The sequence below is a fragment of the Emiliania huxleyi genome, assembly GCF_000372725.1.
Source record: "Emiliania huxleyi CCMP1516 unplaced genomic scaffold EMIHUscaffold_5, whole genome shotgun sequence".
Lineage (NCBI taxonomy): Eukaryota > Haptophyta > Isochrysidales > Noelaerhabdaceae > Emiliania > Emiliania huxleyi.
Genome location: NW_005198244.1, coordinates 1,404,790 through 1,424,057, shown reverse-complemented (window position 1 = coordinate 1,424,057; position 19,268 = coordinate 1,404,790). Strand labels below are relative to the sequence as shown.

The window sequence follows — 19,268 nt, the reverse complement described above, 5'->3', positions numbered from 1 at the left end:
CCCCCGGAGAGAACCGTCCGCCTTCCCCACCCCTTTTTATTCTACCCTCCACCCCCCATACCACGTTCTGTCTTTCACCACGCCCCTTGCCTTTCCTCCCTGCCCAGGAACCAGCCCCCCCGCCACCCAACCCCGCCCCCCCCCCGCCACACACACCCCGACCCCGACCAGGCGAGCACCGCTGGCTGCTCGCGCTGCCCTCCGCCCTCCCGGCCCACGGGCTCCCCCTCTACCCGCAGTACGCCCTGTCGCTCGCCCTCGCGGAGCGCCTCTCCGCGTCGCCCGACGCAGGAGGCGCGATCTCCCGCAATCTCCCAGCCTCTCTCCATCATTCCACCGATCTCACAGTTCGTCCACGGCCTCCACGTGCGAGGCACGACCCCTCTCCCCAAAAGGCGGCGGCTGGCGCGACCTCGGCGAGGGGCGCGCATTCGACGAGGCTCAGCGAGCCGGGGGGGGAGGGGGAGAGGGAGGGGGAGAGGGAGGGGGAGAGGGGGGATAGAAGTCTCTTCACACCGCCGCTCCTGTGACCAGGCTCCGCGCGCCGAGGGGGCGGTCGGGGCGGGGGAGGCGCAGCTGCGGCGCGCGCTGCTGCTCTTCCCGCCGCTGCTTCCGCTGCTCGTGCGGAAGGCGCGGTGTCGCCCGCGGCGTCGCAGCGCCTTCCGCTCGGTGCCTCACTCCTTCCGGCGGACCAAGGAGACTTTGAGCAAGCAGGTGTCTCCGGAGGCGGCGCGAGGCGTCGCCACCGCGCTCGCGTGGGAGGAGGCGTTCGGAGGCGGGCGGCGCGCGGGCGAGGAGAAGAGCCAGACGGCGCCGGACTCACTCGCGGAGGAGCAGGCGTTCTGAGGACGCACGGGCTCTCCACGGCTGCAGCGACTCTTAGGTGCCGCACCCGCTCGTGGAGGAGGAGGCGTGCGGCGCGACGCTGGGCCTTCTCCTCCGCCTGTACGCCTCGCAGCACACGTCCTTTTGGAAGGAGAGGCGAGCATCGCCCGTGCCTTCCCCGTCCCGCCCTCGAGGTCCCGCCCGCGGGCGAGGCAACTCTTGTTGGGGGGGCGACACGCTCTTGTGGCGGCCCTGTGTCGCCAGACCACCACCTCAGACCGTGGCCCCCGGACCCCTCTCGGACCCCCCCCCCCCTCTCTGACTCCTCCCCCTGGCCCTGCCCGCAGGCCGCACCTCTGGGCGTGGCTCCTCGCGTCTGCAGACTCCCTGCTGCGCCGCCTGGAGGCGCGGGACAAGGACGTGGTTGCCCTCGCCGCCGATTGCGCGGTCGCCCGGCAAGCCGAGTACTTCTGCGGCGCGCACGAGCACACCGAGTTTGCCGAGGCGGACCCCTCCGATTTCGGGCTCGAGCTACCGGCCCAGCTGCCGGCCGAGCTGCTCGCCGCGGCGCTCGCCGACCCCGACAGGCCGCCGCCGCCGCCGGCTGAGCCTCGGCTGCCGGGGCGTCTGGTGGTGCCGCGGAGGGAGCGGCTGCAGCTCCGCGCGCAGACGCACCCCGTCGTGCAGTTCTTCCTCTCGCTGCTGCCGTGGGCGATGGCGCCGCACCGGGACTGAGCTGGCATGTGAGCTGGCCGTGGAGCCGCACAACCGAGGCGCAGGCGGGATCTGTCTCTCTCGATAACCAATTTTGGAATTATAAGCTTCGCGGCGAGGTTAGAGACCATGGACAGGACGCGACCCTTGCCACAAGTTCAAGCACTTTCAAGCAGATCGAGAGCCGAGAGGGATGGACTAGAAGCCAAAAGGCGGCACACAGGTCACACTCACACTCACAGCCCACACACACTTTCGTGGTCACACAGCGGCGAGCGCGACGAGCGAGATACACCGGACCGGTGTGTATGTGGCAAGGTCCATGGGACAGGTGTCATGTGGGAGGCCGGACGGGGTCAGGCGTGCGGCGCCGCATGCTGCGCGGTCAATGGGAGGACGCGTGTTCGCCACGCTCAGGGCGGCCTAGTCGGCGCGCCGCGTGCGCGCCTTGCCTTCCCCGCCGCCGTACGCGCGGCCGTAGAAGAGCAGGAACTGGGCGAGGTACATCCCGTACAGGCAGAGGGAGAGGCCGTTGGCGCGCACGCTGATGTCGCACTCCGCGCCGCCGTAGAGGCGGGTGGTGGTGGTGTACACCACCGCGAGCAGCACCGTCATGTGCTGCACGATCTGCATGCGCGTGAGCAGCCGCTTGATGGGCCGCAGCAGCGCCGGCCGCCAGTAGTAGCCGTACCTGCGGGCGGGAGATGGAGAACCTCTGGATGAGTCTCTGGGAGCGTCTCGGAAGCGTCTCGGAAGAGTGCTCAAGAGGTGTCCTAGAGGTGTCTCGGAAAGGCTCACATGAGCGTGTGCACGAGCGCGTTGAGGAAGAGCGGCACGTCGAAGATGGAGGTGCGCACGTCGCGGCCGACAAAGTGCGACGCAACCACCGTCGCCGTTGTCAGGTGGTGGTTGTAGTGCAGCGCGGAGAGCGACTTGCCCGCGGCGAGCAGCAGCGCCGTGTCGACCCACTCCACAAACTTGGAGGCGTACCACGTCTTGACGAGGAGCGGCGCCGGCGTCACTGGCTGGCAGAGCAGCCCGTACGGCGTCAGCGGTCGTGCGCTGAGCTCCCAGATTGAGCCAGCCAGCGCGGCGGCCGAGTAGACTGCCATGAGCACGTTGTGCGCAGAGCGGCACGAGAGCACCGCGGCGGCGATCCGCTTGTGCCGGACGAGGGCGCGGCAGAGCGGCACGTACGCAAGCACGTAGACGAGCGGCGGCGCCCAGAGCAGGGCGAGGTCGCGGCTGGTGAGGTCGTACATCCGTGTCGCAGTGTCTAAGCCGCGAGGCACAGCAGGCTTTGCGGAAAGATAATCTCTGGCGAACAGCCACAGACATGGAGGATCACGGCATGGAGGGTGAGCCACACCGAACGTACCGAGCGAAGAGCCGAGCGGAAGGAGGACGGGGAAGATGACTCCGAGGAAGACGAACCAGTGGAAATCCAGTTGTCAGATGTCACGATGCATCCGAAGGGGACCCCAGCGCCGGCATCAACCGTAGAGGCACGAGTGTTCGAAGAGAGAGTGGACCTGAGCAACAACATGACCTGTAGGCAAATGATCGGAGTGGGAGTCAGAAATGTGGTCCTTGCGCGAGGGGAGCTCGATAGACTCGAGGGGCCAGGATACGCCGCGAGGAGGACGGAGTTGCGCCGAAAGGCGAAAGAAGCCGCGAGAACAAGGGACCGGCAGGCGGCGGCGTCGCAGGACGAGGCAGAAGAGAACGACGCGACAGAGGAGGAAGTGACAAGGGAGAGAACGACGATGGTGGGACGACCGCGAGGTGGCATGAAGGTTGCAGCGAGAATCGGCGAGAGACTGCGAAGAGAGATAGGAAGAGGCAGACTCCCTAGGGTGGGCGACGGATAGCGCACCACACACCTCTCCTTAAAATCCCTGTGTGGTGGCGGCGTGCCGTCCTCCCATCCCTCCCTTGGGTTGTCTGTTTTCTTTCTTTCTTTTTTGGAGGATCCCATCCAACTTTTCTTTTCTTTCTTTTTTATGGAGGGTCCACCAAAAAGAAAAGAAAGCCCTCGCACGGAAGTGTCCCGGAAGTCACCAGCAAGCAGGGTCGACTCGTCCAACCAGCTCGCTCCATCACGCTGCCACTGCCTCGCTCGATATGCTGCAGCTGCCTCTGCTGAGCGCAGCAGCCTTCTCCACGGGTCGTGCGCTGCGCCGTGTCGTCGCCGAGCCTTGGAACGCACGCAGCGTTGCTCCATGCATGGATGAGCGCTTTGCTGGGCAGACCAAGTCGGCAGCTGCAGCTGAGCGCTTTGCTGGGCAGACCAAGTCGGCAGCTGCAGCTGCCGTCGCCGTGCAGCAGCTGGACGGGGAGATCCCGCTCTTTGACTGGGGTGCGGGCCAGGACCAGCTCCCGGCGGAGGAGCTGGAGGCGCTCTTCTACCAGTATGGTGCGATGCTGACACATCAGCCACAGCTAACTCAACACGCGTGACGGCACCCTAACCCCTACGCTAGTCCAACCCTAACCCGCACAGACCGCGACTCGGACGGCGAGATTGACAAGGACGAGCTTGCAGAAGCGCTCTTCCGAGCAGGCTACCGGATCGAGCGGGAGCGCTTCGACGACCTGTTTGTAAAGTTTGACACCGACGGCTCCGCTTCCGGCGAGAGCCGGTCTCCTCGACGCGTGTCCTGTACGCGGCTCGGCGGAGCCAATAGGCGGCGGCACCATCGACCTGGCCGAGTTTCGCGGCTTCGTCGCGAGGACTGACTTGAGGAGCCCGAGGATGCAGCCGGCCAATGGCAGAGCTGCAGCCCAGAGCTGACGGGCCTGCCCGCCCGGTCAGGCCGGAGCGGTCCGTCAAGTTTGCGATGGACTTGTTCAAGAGCTACGACGTCGACACGAGCGGCTCGATTGACAAGTACGAGTTTGCCGAGCTCGCGGCGGAGATCGAGGCCAACTATAAGCGCCGCACTGCACTCGTCGGCGTCGCGGCGGGCCTGAGCGCCCTCGCAGTCGGAAAGTACAGCGAGGAGTTTGCATGGGCAAGCAGCCGCCTCCCGAGGCGGCACCCCGTCTTGGCCCCTCTCATGGGCACGCCGCTCGCGTCGATAGGCTCAAAAGACATTCCGAGGGCTGTACATCGAGAGGCGGGCGGAGGAGGCGCAGGGTCGTTTCTTCCCCACTGCGCTGCTCTCGAGCGACCTCGACGAGGCGATCGCACGCACGCTCTACCAGCGCGGCTTCACGCCTCAGAACACGCTCTTCGCGCACAGCGTCTGCTCGGACGAGGTCAACAACAAAGACGAGCAGCTCGTCGACGTGATGGTCTCCCGTTGGCAGGAGGCGCGGTCGAGAGAGGGCGCGGCGCGGCGGCAGCGGAAGCGACCCCGCCGACCCACCCACCCCCTCCGCGCAGGGCTTCTCTCTCGGCGGGCTGGGCGGCCTCCCCTTCGCCGGCAAGTCCGGCTTCCGCGCCTACCTGCACCACGTTCCCGACTCGGGGAAACTTCTCATCCTCTTCGCGCCGCACGTCGGCATCGACGGCGAGGGGCGCGTGGGCAGAGCAGCCGCGCGAGGGGCAGAGGCTGCGCCCGAGCTGCCTTCCGTGAAGCCCCTCGGAATTTTCCGCAGGCGCGCTGCAGCGCGAGGGGCAGAGCGCCGTCTCAAAGGCGTGCGGCGCGGCAGTCGGGTCGTACAAGGCGTGCCGAGATATGCGGAGATGCGCCGGGATGCGCCGGGATCGCGTCGAGATTCGCGGCGCGGGTGGCATCGCGAGACACCGCCTAGGCTCGCCTCACCCCCACCCGCGCTCGGGAGTCGCCCCCCCTCCTCTCCGCTCGTGGCTCCAGGCCATCCAGGCCAAGGCGGAGCAGGCGAGGAAGGAGGGCTTGCTGCCGCCCTCGGCGGTGCGAGATATCCCCGACTATGACAACGACCCGTTCGACCCGGCGCGCCAGCTTCGAGACTTCAGCAGGCGCCACCGCACGGCTCACCGCCCCAACCCCTCCGGTGCTGCCAGGAGCTTGGAATCATCATCGACCTGCTGACGCCGCGGCTTAAGGGTCTCGAGCAGGCAGCAGAGCCGATCACCTTCGTGACGTACATGATGTACACGATTGTGCGCGACCTGCTTGACAACTGCATCAAGGAGACGCCCGACGTGTGGGAGTGGGCCTCCGAGGTTGCGCTCGTTGGGGGCGTGATGGTCAACCGCAAGTCCGGCGGCGACTTCTTCCAGCCCCTCTCGTTTGAGCTGCGCCGCTCCGTGTCCGTCGCCAATGGCCGGCCGACCGACGTTTACCGCGAGGCGTTTGGGCCGCGGCCCGACCTGCTGCCGATCCTGGGCTCGGAGGACGCTGTCAGGAGAGTGCTCGGGCCGAGCAAGCCGGGGGAAGGAGCAGTGTCTCTCTGACGAAAGGAGATTGTGACACGCGTCCCTGCAGTACTAGTAAGTAAAGTAGGACAGTCTCCATGAGGAATCGACCCTATCCAGTGCTCAAGTGCTCAACAGTCTAACTCAGACGAGATGTGGGACGCAGGGGACCCCCCCTACCCACCCCGGAGAACTTGGAGCACTTGGAGTGCAATTATCAACCTCACATCCAGGGCCGGGGAGCTAAGAAGCGCACCCAGCGAGCCGGATGATCGGTGTCGGGTTATACGGGCTGAAGAATGAAACACTTTTATCGGCTGCGCACGTCCCACATCGCGGCACAGCATCGTCGCACGAAACCACGATGCTCAAGGACCCTCTGATTGCTCGACACGTTGTGTCGCGTCCCCAAACAGGGCCCTTTGCCTGCGCGTGGTTTGCTTTGCTTGCGGCAGCAACCCTCGGCGCCCTGTCCATCGCTGCACTTCTGATCGACTGGAGTGCCATGAGCCTCCGAGTCACCAGCGCCGACCCTGCCTGCCACCCCATCCCCCTATACTGTCGCCGCCTGCCAGAGTACCAGAGGAAGCTCATGCCCGAGTGCAGCGTCCCGGCAAAGTGCAATCGGAAGCACAACCCTCTCAACCCTCGCCGGGACGTGAGTGGCTATGGTCACGGCCTTGAGTGGACGGGGGCAGCCTCTTTTGCCAACGGAACCCTACACCTCGGCATTCTCAGGACTCCGCTCTACCACAGAAAGCCTGAAAGCAGCCCAACTGTGGCGCTCTCTGTCTTCATGTACACCGCCACAGGGCAAGAGGCGGCCGAGAGCGGCGTCCTGGTCGGCCACTGCGGTGGTCCAAGTAGCGGCGCCCTCTGCGGCGTGATCCTGTCGAGGGCGGCTGCGGCGACCGCCAAGAAGGACAACGCGGGGAATGATATGTATTTCGCGATCGGAATCTCACAGCGGGGTGTCCAGATAGAGAACGCACAGGCATACGATGCCGCCTCGCGCGCGGTGCTGGAGGCAATGCCAAGACTTCAATGCACCCACGACACGCTCAAGCTCCCAACGCCCGATCCTGCCCGGTGGGGCAAATACCGAGTCTCCGACTTCTCGTCCTGCAGCTGCGCGCTCCCCGACGGCAGCCCTGCAATGGGAGAGACGTGGGTGGATGTCGACCCGTCCGACGCGGCGTCCGTGGAGGGTTACCTCAGGAGGTTGCAGGTCCGTAACACGAGGTGCGACGGGGACCCAAAGTGGGCGATGCGAGGCTCCGATGGCGCGAGGTACAACTACCTCGACTATTTAGGCTCGAACGTGCTCGCACACGACCTCAACCTTCTTCGCGACGCCCTCGGAGTGCCCAAGCTCTCCCTCTCGGGCATCTCTTATGGCACAGGGGTCGGCGCCGCTTACGGTTCCATCTACAGGGACGAGCTAGACCGTCTCAAGCTCGACTCGAATGTGCTGCCCTCTGACCCCGAGAGCAAGGAGCTCGCCTTCGGTGCCGCCCGCGGGCTGGAGCAAGGCGTCGACAAACTGCTTGATATGTGCGTCGCCCGTCGCTCCCGTCAATACAACCACACCGAATGTGCGCTTGGCGCCGATCCATGGGCCGCGTTCGACGCCCTTGTCGCGGAGCTCCGTTCTCCGGGGCTCTTTGCCAAGGCAGGCGGCCGCGACGACCTCGCTCCGGTCCGGCTTGGCCTCGGTATGGTCGGCGGCTACCTCTCAACGTGTATGAACCTGGAGTCGTGGACGACGACCTGCACCAATATCCTCGTCGATCTCACCTCCACCGATCTGGCGAGGAGGCAGGCCCGGGTGGAGGAGATTCTCGACGCTTTTTGCGTCATCCCGAACGCCACCAACGCGACGGCCACTGTGGTCACGTGGCGCCGGTATGGGGTTTGCATCGGTGGCTCGCACGTTGGCATCACCCTCGGCCGAAGCGACTCGTTCCTCGACCAGACGGGCATCATCGGCGTCGACTATTACGGCCGCCGCAGCCTCAAGAGTGCGATGCGCGTCTACCGGGAGGCGCTCGCCACCTTCGACTACCCGGCCACGGGCGCCTTCCTCGGCTGGTTTGGCGCAACATTCGACTGGCAGGTCACGCCCGACCCGATCCGAAGCGGCACGCTCGAGAAAGCGAAGGTGGGCTGCAAGCGAGCGCGCACAACACAGCTCGAGCCGCGCCTAGCTCCTCCCCTCCCCCCCACTCGCCGTTGCATTCGCGAGATAGACACTCTTCTTGAGCCAAGCCCTCCCGCGCTGTCAAGGTATTGATCGCGGGCAATCTCTACGACCCTGGCACGGCCATCGGGTGGACGCTCAAGATGCGCCAGGCCTTCCCCAACTCGGCGCTCCTCATCTCCCAAGCCGTCGGCCATGGGACCGGCATGCCGCTGATCGCCGGGATGGACATGCGCAACGACAGCGCTTACATCGACTGGGGCGCATGCCACGCGGCAGTCGACAGGTTCTGGGCGATCGGAGAGCTCCCCCTCGACGGCATGATTTGCCGCCAGGAGGGACCGGTCCAGAGGTGAGAGCGGGGCGAGACGACAGAGACGTGACGCGCGAGAGTCGAGAGACACATGCACATGCACGGCGGGGGTGAGAGACTGAAGAGAGAGAGCAGAGAGTACAGTGCTCGGTACAGTGTAGGCTCCGCCTCACTGCATCTCGGACTGGATTCAACGAATTGATTTTCCTAGCGTCGTCAAAGTGAGCTGAAAGCTCGCTCGAAGAGCCGATGGTACCGGCCGACCGCCTCCCATCTCGCCGTTGCTCTGGCGGGGCGGCGGCGGGGCCTGCTGAAACGAGAGACCGGTGAGACCGTGGTGGCGGAGACCGAGTTGATAACTCTGGAGAGAGTAAACAAACAACACATGCGCAAACTTACGACGGCTTGCTATCACCCCTCGCAATCTGCTGTGACTATCCTACGTGATCCTATCTCTCACAAAGAGCCGTCTCTCTCTCGCACGTGAGGATGCATCACAGAGCCGGCACGTGTCCTCTAGAAGGCCACAGGGCCGTACGGCGTGTCGTACTGTCGAGGCGCGCGCGCCTTGAGCTCCCGGAGCATGGCCTTGTACGCGCTTTCGGCCAACGGCCCAGCGCTCGTGCAGACGCCGCCGTTCGTTCTCGTCTCAACACATTCAGGAAGGCCCTGCACCATCGTCCCTGCGCGCAGGGTGTAGCGCGGCAGGGCGTCGAGAGCCGTTCTGCAGGCGGACACCAACTCGCGGGTCTGGAACCCGTCCGGCAGCGGGCCGTCGTACGTCGTCGCGCCCAGCACCGACGGTGGCGGTATAGGGTCGCCCGTGCCGATGATCCACAGCGTCAGGTCTGTCATCGCGGCGTCAAAGTCGCCGGGCGTCGTCGATGCTCGCACGCGTGCAACGAGCGGTGCAACCGCCTTGTTCTGCTTGGCCGCCTTCGCCTCACGCGCCTTGCGCGCCTGCACCAGCTGGTCCGGGTTGAAGGCGGCGGAGGAGGCGGCAGACGGAATCGAGTCGTATCCGATCGCCCGCGTCGGTCGGCTGCTCGCTGCTGCGGCTGCTGCGCCGCCGAGAAAGACGGAACGCCTCGCAATGAACGTCGGCGGCGGGAGGGAGAGCAGGAGAGGCACGGCGAGGTGCACAACATACATTCTGCGCCAGTCCCGTGCAGGGGCTTTGTTGTAAAATTCTGAGCAGCAGGGGGTTCGGGCTCTGCCGCCCCTCGGGTATTTTCCCGGGCCGGCACCAGATTTTGTATACCGAGGCGGTGACCGGTGCCGAACCTGTCGGACCTGAAGCATTGGAGGTCCCTGGGCGAGGGTGATGGAGAGGGCGGTCTGACGTCTGTCTGTCGGCGCGCTAAATAAACCGCGTACGTACATCATCATACATACAGCAACAGCTCGAGTCGTAACCCGCCGGCCGGGGCGGCCGGATCCACGCGTTCGTTGGTTGCCAGACCGCTCTGTTGGAGGTAGGCCGCTCGGCTAGCCAATCAGCCTTAAGCGAGCGGCCTGGCCGTTCGAGACGGCCGAGTATCATACGAGTATCGTATCCGAGGAAAGTCTACAAATATTACACACTGACACAGAGCTCGACCCGGTCCGTCACGGACATCCTCGGCCTCTAGTGGGGCCCCCCGGCCGCGGCGCGGGTCGGTGCGGCGGCGTCGCAAATCCGACGGCAGAGCGCCGCTCCGGGACGCGGTCGGGCGATCTGAGGTCCAACTAGGCGTATATGGATTGCCCACCCAGGGCTGTCATCTGGGGACCCATCAACAGGCGCCTGCAACACAGTAGTCAGTACCCTCGAGTGGGTATCTCGTCTACCACAGCCCCAAGATCAGATTCTACTCTACTCGCGCCTGTGTCGAGCCTGTCTGCTGTGTCAGTCAGAGAGTTGTATTTGTTAAAATGATACCAACCGTTGCTGGATGGAGCCGAGTGCATGCAGGGTTGCAGGCAGAAAAGCAAAAGGGTCTCTCCCGCTTCACACACACAACCTCTCTGTCTATGCACTATGGTCTATGGGGGCTATGGCTGTATAGGAAGAGCCGTATAAAGCCGTATCACATATTTTCACAATCTCGAGGTTCTACTTTAGCGCAAGCGCTGGCCGCGCCGCTGTGGCGCTGCGCTCTGTCTGAGTCTGTGCGTGCACAAGCTGCAACCCAGCCTCCGCATCCAGTAGGCATATCACAGGGAATAGAAAATACAGAAGAGATTATATCCCGCCCCCTCCCGGCGGCTCCCCATCTGTGACCACAGTGCACAGACACAGTACAAGCCCACACACACAACCTGAAGGTCACAAACTCAAAAGCGCCGCGTCCTCCCGCCGGGAGGCCACGCAGTTAGAGGGGCACCGGCCAGCCCCCGCGCGCCGGCTCGAAAGAGCTGTCTCTCTCTCAAGAGCTCTCCTTCACCTCCTTCGATGCCCTCACCTCCGCCCCCGCAACTTGCGCCAACTTGTCAATATCCTTGGAGTGGTCGATGTTTGCGCCCATCTTGCTGCCGGGCGTGCCGTGGCTGCCCGCGCCGATGGCCGAGATGGTGCCGTCGATGCCGAGGTTGCCCATCTCGCCTACAGCAAGAGGCTCCGAGAAGGCTCGGGGAGGGTGCGCCCTGCGCCTCGACGGGCGCCTCGCCCGCGGCTCGCCGACGACGTGCTGCATCTTGTTGATGTTCCTGCTGTTGTCGACGTGCGCGCCCATGCCTAATTTGTCGGGTCGGGTGTGTGTGTACGTAGGAGTCGCTTGCTACTACAACTGTGTCGCTGTCGGCGCTAGCAAGGGACACACGTGGCGTGCCGAGGGGGGGACTCACACGGAGGCGTGTACCAAGGCGTGTGTGGGAGATCCCAACCCAACCCAACCCTAGACCCGACCCCGCTCGGAAGTGTCTCGGAGGGTTCTCTTTGTCGCGGAAAGAGAGTGTTGCGCGCTTCCGGACGTGCCGGTCGAGCCCCGGCCAACGAAGGTCTGCGAGGCCTATCGCATTCACGGCGGAGAGGTCTCACTTGGTGAGTGGGCAGCTCCACCAGCGGCTCGGGCAGGCGGCTGCTCGGCCTTGCCCGCCGCGAGCTGCTCCGGCGTGAACTGCCGCACCTAATGCGCCGTGTTTACCGCCGACGGTGGCCCCCTCCTGGGCAGCCGGTCGCTAGCTGGTGTCGCTAGCTACGTCGCTGCGGGCTGCCGCACGTTGGCGTCGGACGGCTTCGCGCCGAGAGCCGGTCCCGAGTAGCCGGGCACCTTTGGGGGGAGAGAGGTGTGGGGTGAGGCGAGGCGGGAGAGGCGGGGGAGGGGGGGAGGGGTCCAGCGAGTCACAGAAGACTGCGGCCGCGGCGCGCCTTCTGCGCCGCAGAGCCGAGCGCTTGCAGGGTGAGCAGGACAGCGCCCATGTCCTACGCCAGCGGTCCGGTGGAGCTTCGCCCGGCCGGCGGTGGCGCGACGAGGGGCCGCGGGCGGCGGCGGTGCGGCGGCGGGGGGGGGCGGGGCGGGGCGGAGAGGTGGGCGGGTGCAGGGCGGCGGAGGTGGGCGGGTGCGGGGCGGCGGAGTTGTGGGCCGCGCCTTGTTCTCGTAGAGGGTCACGGTCTGGAAGAGGGAGAACTTTGGGACTCCGAGCGACTCGCACGCGGTCGAGAAGTTTGCGATGTTCTCCTGCGAGGGAGAGAGCGGACCCGCGGGAGAGTGAGTCTCTCGGGCCGCCTCTCGCAGGCAGTCCCGGCGGGCGAGTCGCTCCATTTGCTTGAAGGCCATGCTGCCCGTGAACGGCGCCTGCGACGGCGCGGGCGGTGAAGGGTGGGGGCGGGACGAGGTTTGCAGGAAACATGAGGGGGTTGGAGGCGGGCGGTGTGAGTGGGGGAGACATACTCTGTGAGAGTCGCGCGGCGAGGCGCGGCGGAGGAGCAGCGGCGGAGGCGGCGAGAGGAGGTGGTGGCGGTGGACGCGAGGGCGGCGGTGGCTAGGCGCGAGCGGCGCTGAGCCAGGCGGGGAGAGAGGGAGGCGGTGTGGAGGCGAGAGGCGCGGCCTTGCAGACTCCCGGCTTGATGGCATTGACCGCGTTGCACAGCACCACTCCCGACTTGAGCGCCTCGTGCAGCGTGCCCTCCGGGAGCGCCTGTGGCGCGGCAGATACAGGAGCGGGTGCGTGGTGGTGACTGCCGCGTCCCTGTCGCCAGTCGCTTGAAGTTGGCGGATAGGGGTCCGATCTTGGAATTGCATTCAGTCTGCCCACGACTATACTGATGGCTGCGCTCATGGCGGAGGTCCTGGCGGCGGTGCCGTGAGTGCTTGGGAGGCGGTGGCGGCGGCGGTGGGCGGCTGCGGCGGGAGCACCGTGCCAGTCACCGCCTCCAGCCACGACCGACAGTCCGCCTCGAGCGCGGGGTCGTACTTGGACGCCGCCTATTTATGTAACGGCGGGAAGGCGTTCAGGGTCTCTGGCGCGAGGGTCGAGCGAGGCTGGGGAAGTGACGCGAAGGAGGGCGCGGCTCGCCTTCTCGGCGAGCTCCTTGTCGATGCCGTAGAGCGGCGTGCCGTTTGCGTCCGTCTGCGCGTTTTTGAGGTCGGTGAAGGTGCCGCCGCTCCTCGACATTACAGGTGCCGCCGCTCCTCGCCGAAGGAGAGAGAGACGCTGTCTAATTCACAGCTGTTCAGCACACTCCGACACCGAAATCGTTCACAGGAACGCTGTTCAAAATCGTGACTCTGTTCACGCTTCACTCCTTTGTGTTCACGCCTGCAAGAGGTTGTGAACAATAAATAACGATTTCGTTCGGCTTTAGCCGTCGTGTATTTCAGAAAAATTTGTCGGTGTGTGATTGTTTGTCCCCTCTCGAGTGTACGTACTTTTAGCTTACTGGGAGAAGTGTCCATGGGTGAGGGCTGTGTTGTATCGGGGGTCATTACAATACAAACACGTCAAGCCCACTTGGAGCACTTGGAGTGCAGTCATTAGCCTCACATCCAGGGCCGGGGAGCTAAGAAGCGCACCCAGCGGGCCGGATGATCGGGATCTGGTTACGGGCTCTAGAGAGCCCTAGCCCTGGGGGGTGCGCGTTCGCAGGGAAAGGGCCGTAAAGTAAACACGGGTCTCCGAGGGTTGGGTTGGCTCCGCGTACAGGGTTTCCCCTTAACTTCAGAACGCCCCCTCTACTCGGAGCTAGTGGACACGACACTGTACACCACGCACGTACACAGGCCCTCACTCAGCATCCCGTCTCAGGGTTCCACCGCCCGCCCTCCTAGGGCTCCGATTCTCCCTGATTCGCTCTTTTATTCGCCAGCCGAGCGTCGTGTGACGGCCGCTGTAGCCGTTTCTGATGTCTCTTCTTCGGCCGTGGTCCCGCCCCCGCCTCACCTCCGACTGGTACTGCCGCCTCCGAGAGCGTCGACTGCCCTGCTGAAGTTTCCCCGGGCGAGGGCGGCGGCATTGGATCGTGTCGCCCCCCCTCCCCGGGAGGTCGGGCCAGCTCTCCCTGGTCGGCGAGTCGCGTCCGTATCCGCGGCCTCTCTATCGTTTTCGGCTCGCCCCTCCCCTCCGCTGGCCCCTCGTCGAGCCCTGCGTTCGCATTTGGGTGGCCATCGCAACACTCCCTAGCTCAACTGTCGACCCTAACGGGTCGCCAGCCGATCGTCATGCCTATCTCGTCGTAAGTCACGGTGGTCCAGTAGCCGCCGCGACGGGTCTACCCCTGGCGGGCTCGTATGTCCCGACCCCACTCGCAGAGGCGGAGACAGCCCAACTCTAATGGTTGGGTAGTAGGGCTAGAGGGTCGCTCTACACTTAGCCTCTGCAGCGAGCGAGCGCTCAACTTAGCCCCCGCACGGAGCCGGGCTCAGACTTAGACCCTCATGGTCGGGGGCCATGAACTTAGACGACATAAGGCCAATATACCTACAACATAAGGCCAACTCCGGGTATACCTGAAAAGCTTTCAGGTTTACGAAAAATACCTGGACGCGTCCCGACCAACGTTTGCCGCGCACGACGCCATATCGCCTTCTCCCAGGGCCAGTGCGCCACTTGCGGCGCGCAACGCCTGCTCAAGTACGCGCAACGTACCATATGCTGCCGCTATGCGTGCCTTAAGGCGGCTGCGGCGAAGCGGCGGGCGCGGCATGCCGATGGCAGTGCGGACGATGCGGTTGCGATGTGTTCTGCTTCAAGATCGTGGCGGTGCTTGGCATGCACTTCTGCGATCCCAATCAGCTCATCGCAACGAAGCAGCGCAACAAGCTGGCTGCTGCCAACAAGGCCCTATGCTACCTCACGCGCGGATCGTTCAAAGAGGACCAGCATACACAGGCTTCTCTGACACGCGTTTGTTTGAGCTTGAGGCTATTTGTGAGAACTGTTTGGCGAGAAGTCGCCGAAGATTGCGCTCAAGAAGCAGCAACGAGAATCGGAAGAGGAGGATGCTGAGGCGGCGATTGCTGAGCATGAGAAGGATCGATCGCCCGCCGCAGGCGAAGAAAATTTGGGGGCTGCGCCGTATCGTTGTACGTTGATCACGGTGGGAGCCTCTTGGCCCCAGGCCGTCCACGGCCGACTTAGCCGATGTAAGAGGCTCCCGCTGATCTTAGACCGCTCAAGCACTCCAGCGTGGCTAGCCACACTTAGACCCGTTAGGCCTCCAGGCTCAGAACTTAGACTACTACCCAACCAGTCCAACTCTCACCCCTCAGACAGTTGATTTGACTCCAGGTCTCACCCGGGGCCCTCGGGCCTCGGCCTCCCGATTCGTCGGCTGGCCCACTGTCTCCCCACGGCACCTCCCCCCCCTCGGTCCCCTCCCTCGGGTGCTCCAGCCTCCGGCGGGGCGGCTGCGGATTCCCCAGTTGGCCAGTTGCCGGTTGCCCAAAACGACGCGTTTGTTTGGAGCCCGCCAGAGCATGTGTTTGCAAGCAAATGCCCGAGCATCACATCGCGCGGCTCCCCAGCCTCCCGCGCTGCTACATTCGCATCCTGGGTCCCTGCCACAAGTTCCCCTCCATGGCCTACAGCGATTGGTTCGACGACCTTGGAAATGGCGGGCCCAACTGCTCTGCGAAAGGGCCTCAAAAGGCGGCGCTGTGTTGCAAGCAGCGCGCCGCCTCATGGCGGCTGGACTGCACAACAACACCACCAGCGGTAGCACCACCACCACCACCACCAAAACCACCACCAAAACCACCACCACCACCACCGAATGTGAGCGAGGGCGTGGGTGTCGACTGGTGCATACGCTCACGACAGCCTGAGCGGACGGGCAGTGCCGATTACAGCTGCTGGTGGCTTCGGCACGCAGGTGACACAACGAGTCGATCCTCTCACCACTCTCCCGCCGTGCCACAGACAAGGCGAACAGGCGCCCCCCACTATTGCACCTCCTATTTGTAGGCAGTGGGCCGCTCATCGAGCACTGCGACAGCGGCCGCAGGCATCACCCTGCGCGCACTCGCATGACGCTGCCGCGCTCAGGGCATCGGGTGTGTGCCTGTGTACACCTGTTCAACACGCGGCCCGAGGTGCGAGCAGAGACGCTCGGGGTGATCCAACGGATCGGCGAGCCTGTACGGGCGTACGTGCACCTTGATCGCCTCTCCACCAGCTTCGCTGACGAGCTGGTTGAGGCGAAGCGCCTCGGCATGCGGGTAGTGGTGTCGGATGAGAACCGCGGCGCAGACATCGGAGGCAAGCTACTGACGATCGAGGTGATGCTGGCCGCCAACGAGACGTGCCCGTTCGTACTCTTCATTCACAGCAAGTCCGAGGCCTGGATGCGGACCGAGTCGCTCGCCGTCGCAGCGACCACCGCCAATGCGCAGAGGTCGCTCCGGCTGCTCGGCTCGGCGGGCGTCGGGATGGTGGGCGCAGCCGGGCTGTCCCACCTCGGGCACTGCATCGCCAACGGCCACTGCCCCGACGCGGCCCACGTCGCTACCGCGAAGCAGCTGGAGCGCAACATCAATGAGCGATCCGTCAACGCCCTGGTCTCACGGCTCGGCTTACCGGAGCTGACGGCGGCGGATTGGGACCGGCTGTTTGAGCGCGGCTTCGTCGCCGGCTCGATGTTTTGGGTGCGCAAGGAGATTCTGGACCGCTTTCGCCACGTGGGGTTGCTGCGCCTGTATGGCGAGCTCGCCAAGGGGTACACCACGGGCAACGACGGCTGCCTGGAGCACGCGATGGAACGGGTGTTCGGACTCATGGTCACCAAGACGCCAGGGCACGACAGCGCCTCGGCTTTGGGACCGTCGCCTCCAACGTTCTGAGAAGCGAGGGATGCCGGCTCGTAGGTATGACATCTCCTGGCTCTCACAAGGCCTGCGCTCCGAGAAGTGCGCCGTGTGCCACTCCCGCTTTGTAAGCGACGAGATCAAGGCGACGGCGGCGTGCGCGCAGTGCCCCGAGGAGCTGCAGCCGCCAAAGGCGGCGGGCACGCTCTGGGGGAGGCCCGCCGGCGAGGGCGAGCCATTGAGCATCGAGCAGTTGATAGGGTACGGCTGCAGATACCCCGATCTGGCGCCCTTTGGAAGCAACGTGGCGGCGCTCCGCGAGCACTGGCAAAACTATGGCAAGGCCGAGGGTCGCAGGATGCCAAGCAGGAGCAGTCTCCGGGCAGAATGCCACAATAAGCAGGTTGCAGTGCGCACGGCTCCCTTGCCACGAGGCTCGGCCGCACGCCTTGCGGCACGCCTGGGCGCTGGCCTCGGGGGTAAAGGTCTCGAAGGTCCCCAGATAGCCATTGGTAGAGGTAGACAGCAAACAAACGTTTAATGATGGAGAAGGGCACAGGCCGCCACACACACGGAGGAGGAAATTTCAAAGGATATTTTTCGCCGTCTCCCCCATCCCCCCACAAGCCCCAACCTCACTCGCGACTCGGCCTTGCTTGGCGCTTGGGCCGCTCTGCCTTGGCCTTTACACGCTTTCTCGCCAAGTACTATCTATGTCCTTTTTCCGGTGTACCTGTGTTAGTGCCAGTGCGCGCCAGTCCCGTGCCCAGTGTTGTGCGAGGGAGTTTTGTTGTAAAATTCGTTTTCCGATTCTTTTCGTATATGGTCTATATATTCTGGCGAATATGACAAGAATACAGCTCCAAATGGGGTCTAATTCTCAAATACTCTTTATATTCCTGCTGAAAATCGCTTCGTAAAAGCATATTTTCCAGAATATGAAGAGAAACGTGTGACGGCCAAGCACCCAAGCTCTGCCCCCGCGGCTCTTCCGTCGATCTCCCGTCTCTCGCCCACTCTCGCCGCGACCATCACGCCAGAGAAAGAATTTTACAACAAACCTCCCTCTCACGACGCTGGGCACGGGATTTTGCTCGCGGCGCAAGCAAGGCCAAAAAATTAATAAAAAAGAAACACGTTCGGCTGGGCCACGACGCGAACAACCGAGAGCCACCTGGTAGGCTCAGGCTCTCGGTGCCGCAGCCTGATCCGGGCCCGGACATCGCGATGCTGAAGCGCTTCATGGCCGACCTTCCCAACCCGGGCACGCTTGAGCAGCTCAAACGCGAGGCGCAGGGCATTCTCTCGCCTGACGTCTTCGACGGCGCACGCTTCGAGTTCAACAAGACGCTCAGCCCAAAGTTTGCGCTGAACCACAACGTCTTTCTGGGCTCGGCGCAGATGCCTGCGTCGTACGAGTTCGGCGCCAACTTTGGCGACGAGCGCGTGTTGATTGCGAGCCGCGTCGACATGGGCGGCCGTCTCAACGGCCGGATCAACGCGCAGTTTGGCGAGTCGTTTGCCGCGAGGCTGCAGGCGCAGGCGTCGCCAGAGTCGCCGGGGCAGATGCAGTCGCTCAAGGCCGATCTGGACTACAAGGGCTCCACCTGCTGCGCCGGCGCCACCTACATGGGCGGCGGCCTCCTCGGCGCCAACCTCATGCAGAGCATCACTCCGTGGCTGGCAGTGGGTGGTGCGTGGCCGCCTCTCGCTCCCCCTCTCGCCTCCCCCTCCTCCCCTCCCCTCCTCCCCTCTCTCCTTCCCCCGCTGCTCTCCTTGCCCACCCTCCCTCTTCTCTCTCTCCTCCCTCTCCTGCTCCCCCCTCCCTCCCCGTCCTCTCTGCTCCCTCTGCTCCCTCTCTTCCCTCCGCCTCGCCACCCCCGCTTCGTGCACACGCCCTCTCGCCACCCCCGCCCGGACCCTCCGCCGCTACCTGCCGCGCCCGCCCCGTGCGGCACAGGCGAGGGCTTCTACCACACGCAGAAGGAGGTGCGTGGCTCGGCGGGCGGAGGTGGAACCTTCCCGGAACCTTCCCAGAGCCTTCCCGGAGCCGTCCCGTAGGTGAAGGGGGGTGCGGTGGCTGCGCGGGCGCAGTGGGGGCACAAGGGCGAGCACGTCGCCACCGCAAAGGCGAGATGTCGTAGAGATGTGGACAGTGGGATCGTAGAGATAGGCAATCCACCCGCAGAGGCGCCGCCCTCGCCCTCGCCGCCCAGCCCATCCGCTTTGCCTCCGCCCTCGCGTCCGCCCCCGCCACCGCCCCCCTCGCCACCGCCACGCGCACCGCCGCAACCACTCTGCCACATCCACCACCGCTGTCGTCTGCACTGCTGCCGCCTGCCCCACCCTCCCCTGCCTCCTCCCCCGCCCGCGCCGCCGAGCTCCGCTCCCGACGCCCGCGCCTCCCAGAGCCCTTACCTCTGCCTCGCCCCGCTGCTGCTGCAGGCGGGCTCCTTCGGAAACGTCGAGCTCTCCTACCAGCGCAAGGCGCGCCGTCTACCCCCCCTCCCCTCCCCCTCCCCTCCCCCTCCCCCCCCACTCCCCCTCCCCCTCCCCTCTCCTCTCCTCGCTCCGCTCCGTTCCTCGCTCCTTTCCCCTCCCCTCCCCTCCCCTCTTCTCCTCCTCTCTCTCTCTCCTCTCTGCGCCCCG

The 19,268-nt window shown here is 64.8% G+C and overlaps 7 protein-coding genes across 7 annotated transcripts in view; 5 read left to right on the top strand and 2 right to left on the bottom strand.

Moving 5' to 3' along the window:
• EMIHUDRAFT_96478 (hypothetical protein) overlaps positions 1-1,560 on the top strand; it is a gene marked incomplete at both ends in the record, with an annotated part of 3,820 nt that extends 2,260 nt beyond the window's left edge. The window contains 4 exons of the mRNA XM_005767185.1: positions 172-347; positions 535-714; positions 884-963; positions 1,173-1,560. Coding sequence (XP_005767242.1) covers positions 172-347; positions 535-714; positions 884-963; positions 1,173-1,560 — 824 coding nt within the window. The remainder of the gene's footprint in view (positions 1-171; positions 348-534; positions 715-883; positions 964-1,172) is intronic.
• Positions 1,561-1,962: 402 nt separating this feature from the next.
• EMIHUDRAFT_197388 (hypothetical protein) lies at positions 1,963-2,801 on the bottom strand (the record flags this gene model as incomplete). The annotated part of the gene is made up of 2 exons (XM_005767184.1): positions 1,963-2,230; positions 2,338-2,801. 2 exons carry the CDS (start codon positions 2,799-2,801, stop codon positions 1,963-1,965), a joined length of 732 nt encoding a protein of 243 aa, XP_005767241.1.
• Positions 2,802-3,663: 862 nt separating this feature from the next.
• EMIHUDRAFT_197387 (hypothetical protein) lies at positions 3,664-5,923 on the top strand (the record flags this gene model as incomplete). Its single annotated transcript, XM_005767183.1, has 7 exons — positions 3,664-3,955; positions 4,043-4,181; positions 4,355-4,523; positions 4,624-4,836; positions 4,928-5,116; positions 5,361-5,417; positions 5,531-5,923. 7 exons carry the CDS (start codon positions 3,664-3,666, stop codon positions 5,921-5,923), a joined length of 1,452 nt encoding a protein of 483 aa, XP_005767240.1.
• Positions 5,924-6,248: 325 nt separating this feature from the next.
• EMIHUDRAFT_197386 (hypothetical protein) lies at positions 6,249-8,440 on the top strand (the record flags this gene model as incomplete). The annotated part of the gene is made up of 2 exons (XM_005767182.1): positions 6,249-8,045; positions 8,171-8,440. The coding sequence occupies 2 exons, from the start codon at positions 6,249-6,251 to the stop codon at positions 8,438-8,440; spliced, it is 2,067 nt and encodes a 688-aa protein (XP_005767239.1).
• A 2,181-nt stretch (positions 8,441-10,621) lies between these two features.
• Positions 10,622-12,993, bottom strand: EMIHUDRAFT_448230 (hypothetical protein; the record flags this gene model as incomplete). Its single annotated transcript, XM_005767181.1, has 9 exons — positions 10,622-10,981; positions 11,057-11,111; positions 11,340-11,387; positions 11,466-11,504; positions 11,747-11,800; positions 11,988-12,056; positions 12,436-12,516; positions 12,735-12,803; positions 12,874-12,993. 9 exons carry the CDS (start codon positions 12,991-12,993, stop codon positions 10,806-10,808), a joined length of 711 nt encoding a protein of 236 aa, XP_005767238.1. The 3' UTR covers positions 10,622-10,805.
• A 2,316-nt stretch (positions 12,994-15,309) lies between these two features.
• EMIHUDRAFT_197382 (hypothetical protein) lies at positions 15,310-17,415 on the top strand (the record flags this gene model as incomplete). The annotated part of the gene is made up of 5 exons (XM_005767180.1): positions 15,310-15,531; positions 15,637-15,688; positions 15,781-16,648; positions 16,752-17,022; positions 17,362-17,415. 5 exons carry the CDS (start codon positions 15,310-15,312, stop codon positions 17,413-17,415), a joined length of 1,467 nt encoding a protein of 488 aa, XP_005767237.1.
• A 363-nt stretch (positions 17,416-17,778) lies between these two features.
• EMIHUDRAFT_432658 (mitochondrial import receptor subunit tom40) overlaps positions 17,779-19,268 on the top strand; it is a 2,749-nt gene continuing 1,259 nt past the window's right edge. Inside the window, exons 1-4 of the mRNA XM_005767179.1 lie at positions 17,779-18,312; positions 18,580-18,608; positions 18,681-18,749; positions 19,065-19,106. Coding sequence (XP_005767236.1) covers positions 17,847-18,312; positions 18,580-18,608; positions 18,681-18,749; positions 19,065-19,106 — 606 coding nt within the window. The 5' untranslated portion in view covers positions 17,779-17,846. The remainder of the gene's footprint in view (positions 18,313-18,579; positions 18,609-18,680; positions 18,750-19,064; positions 19,107-19,268) is intronic.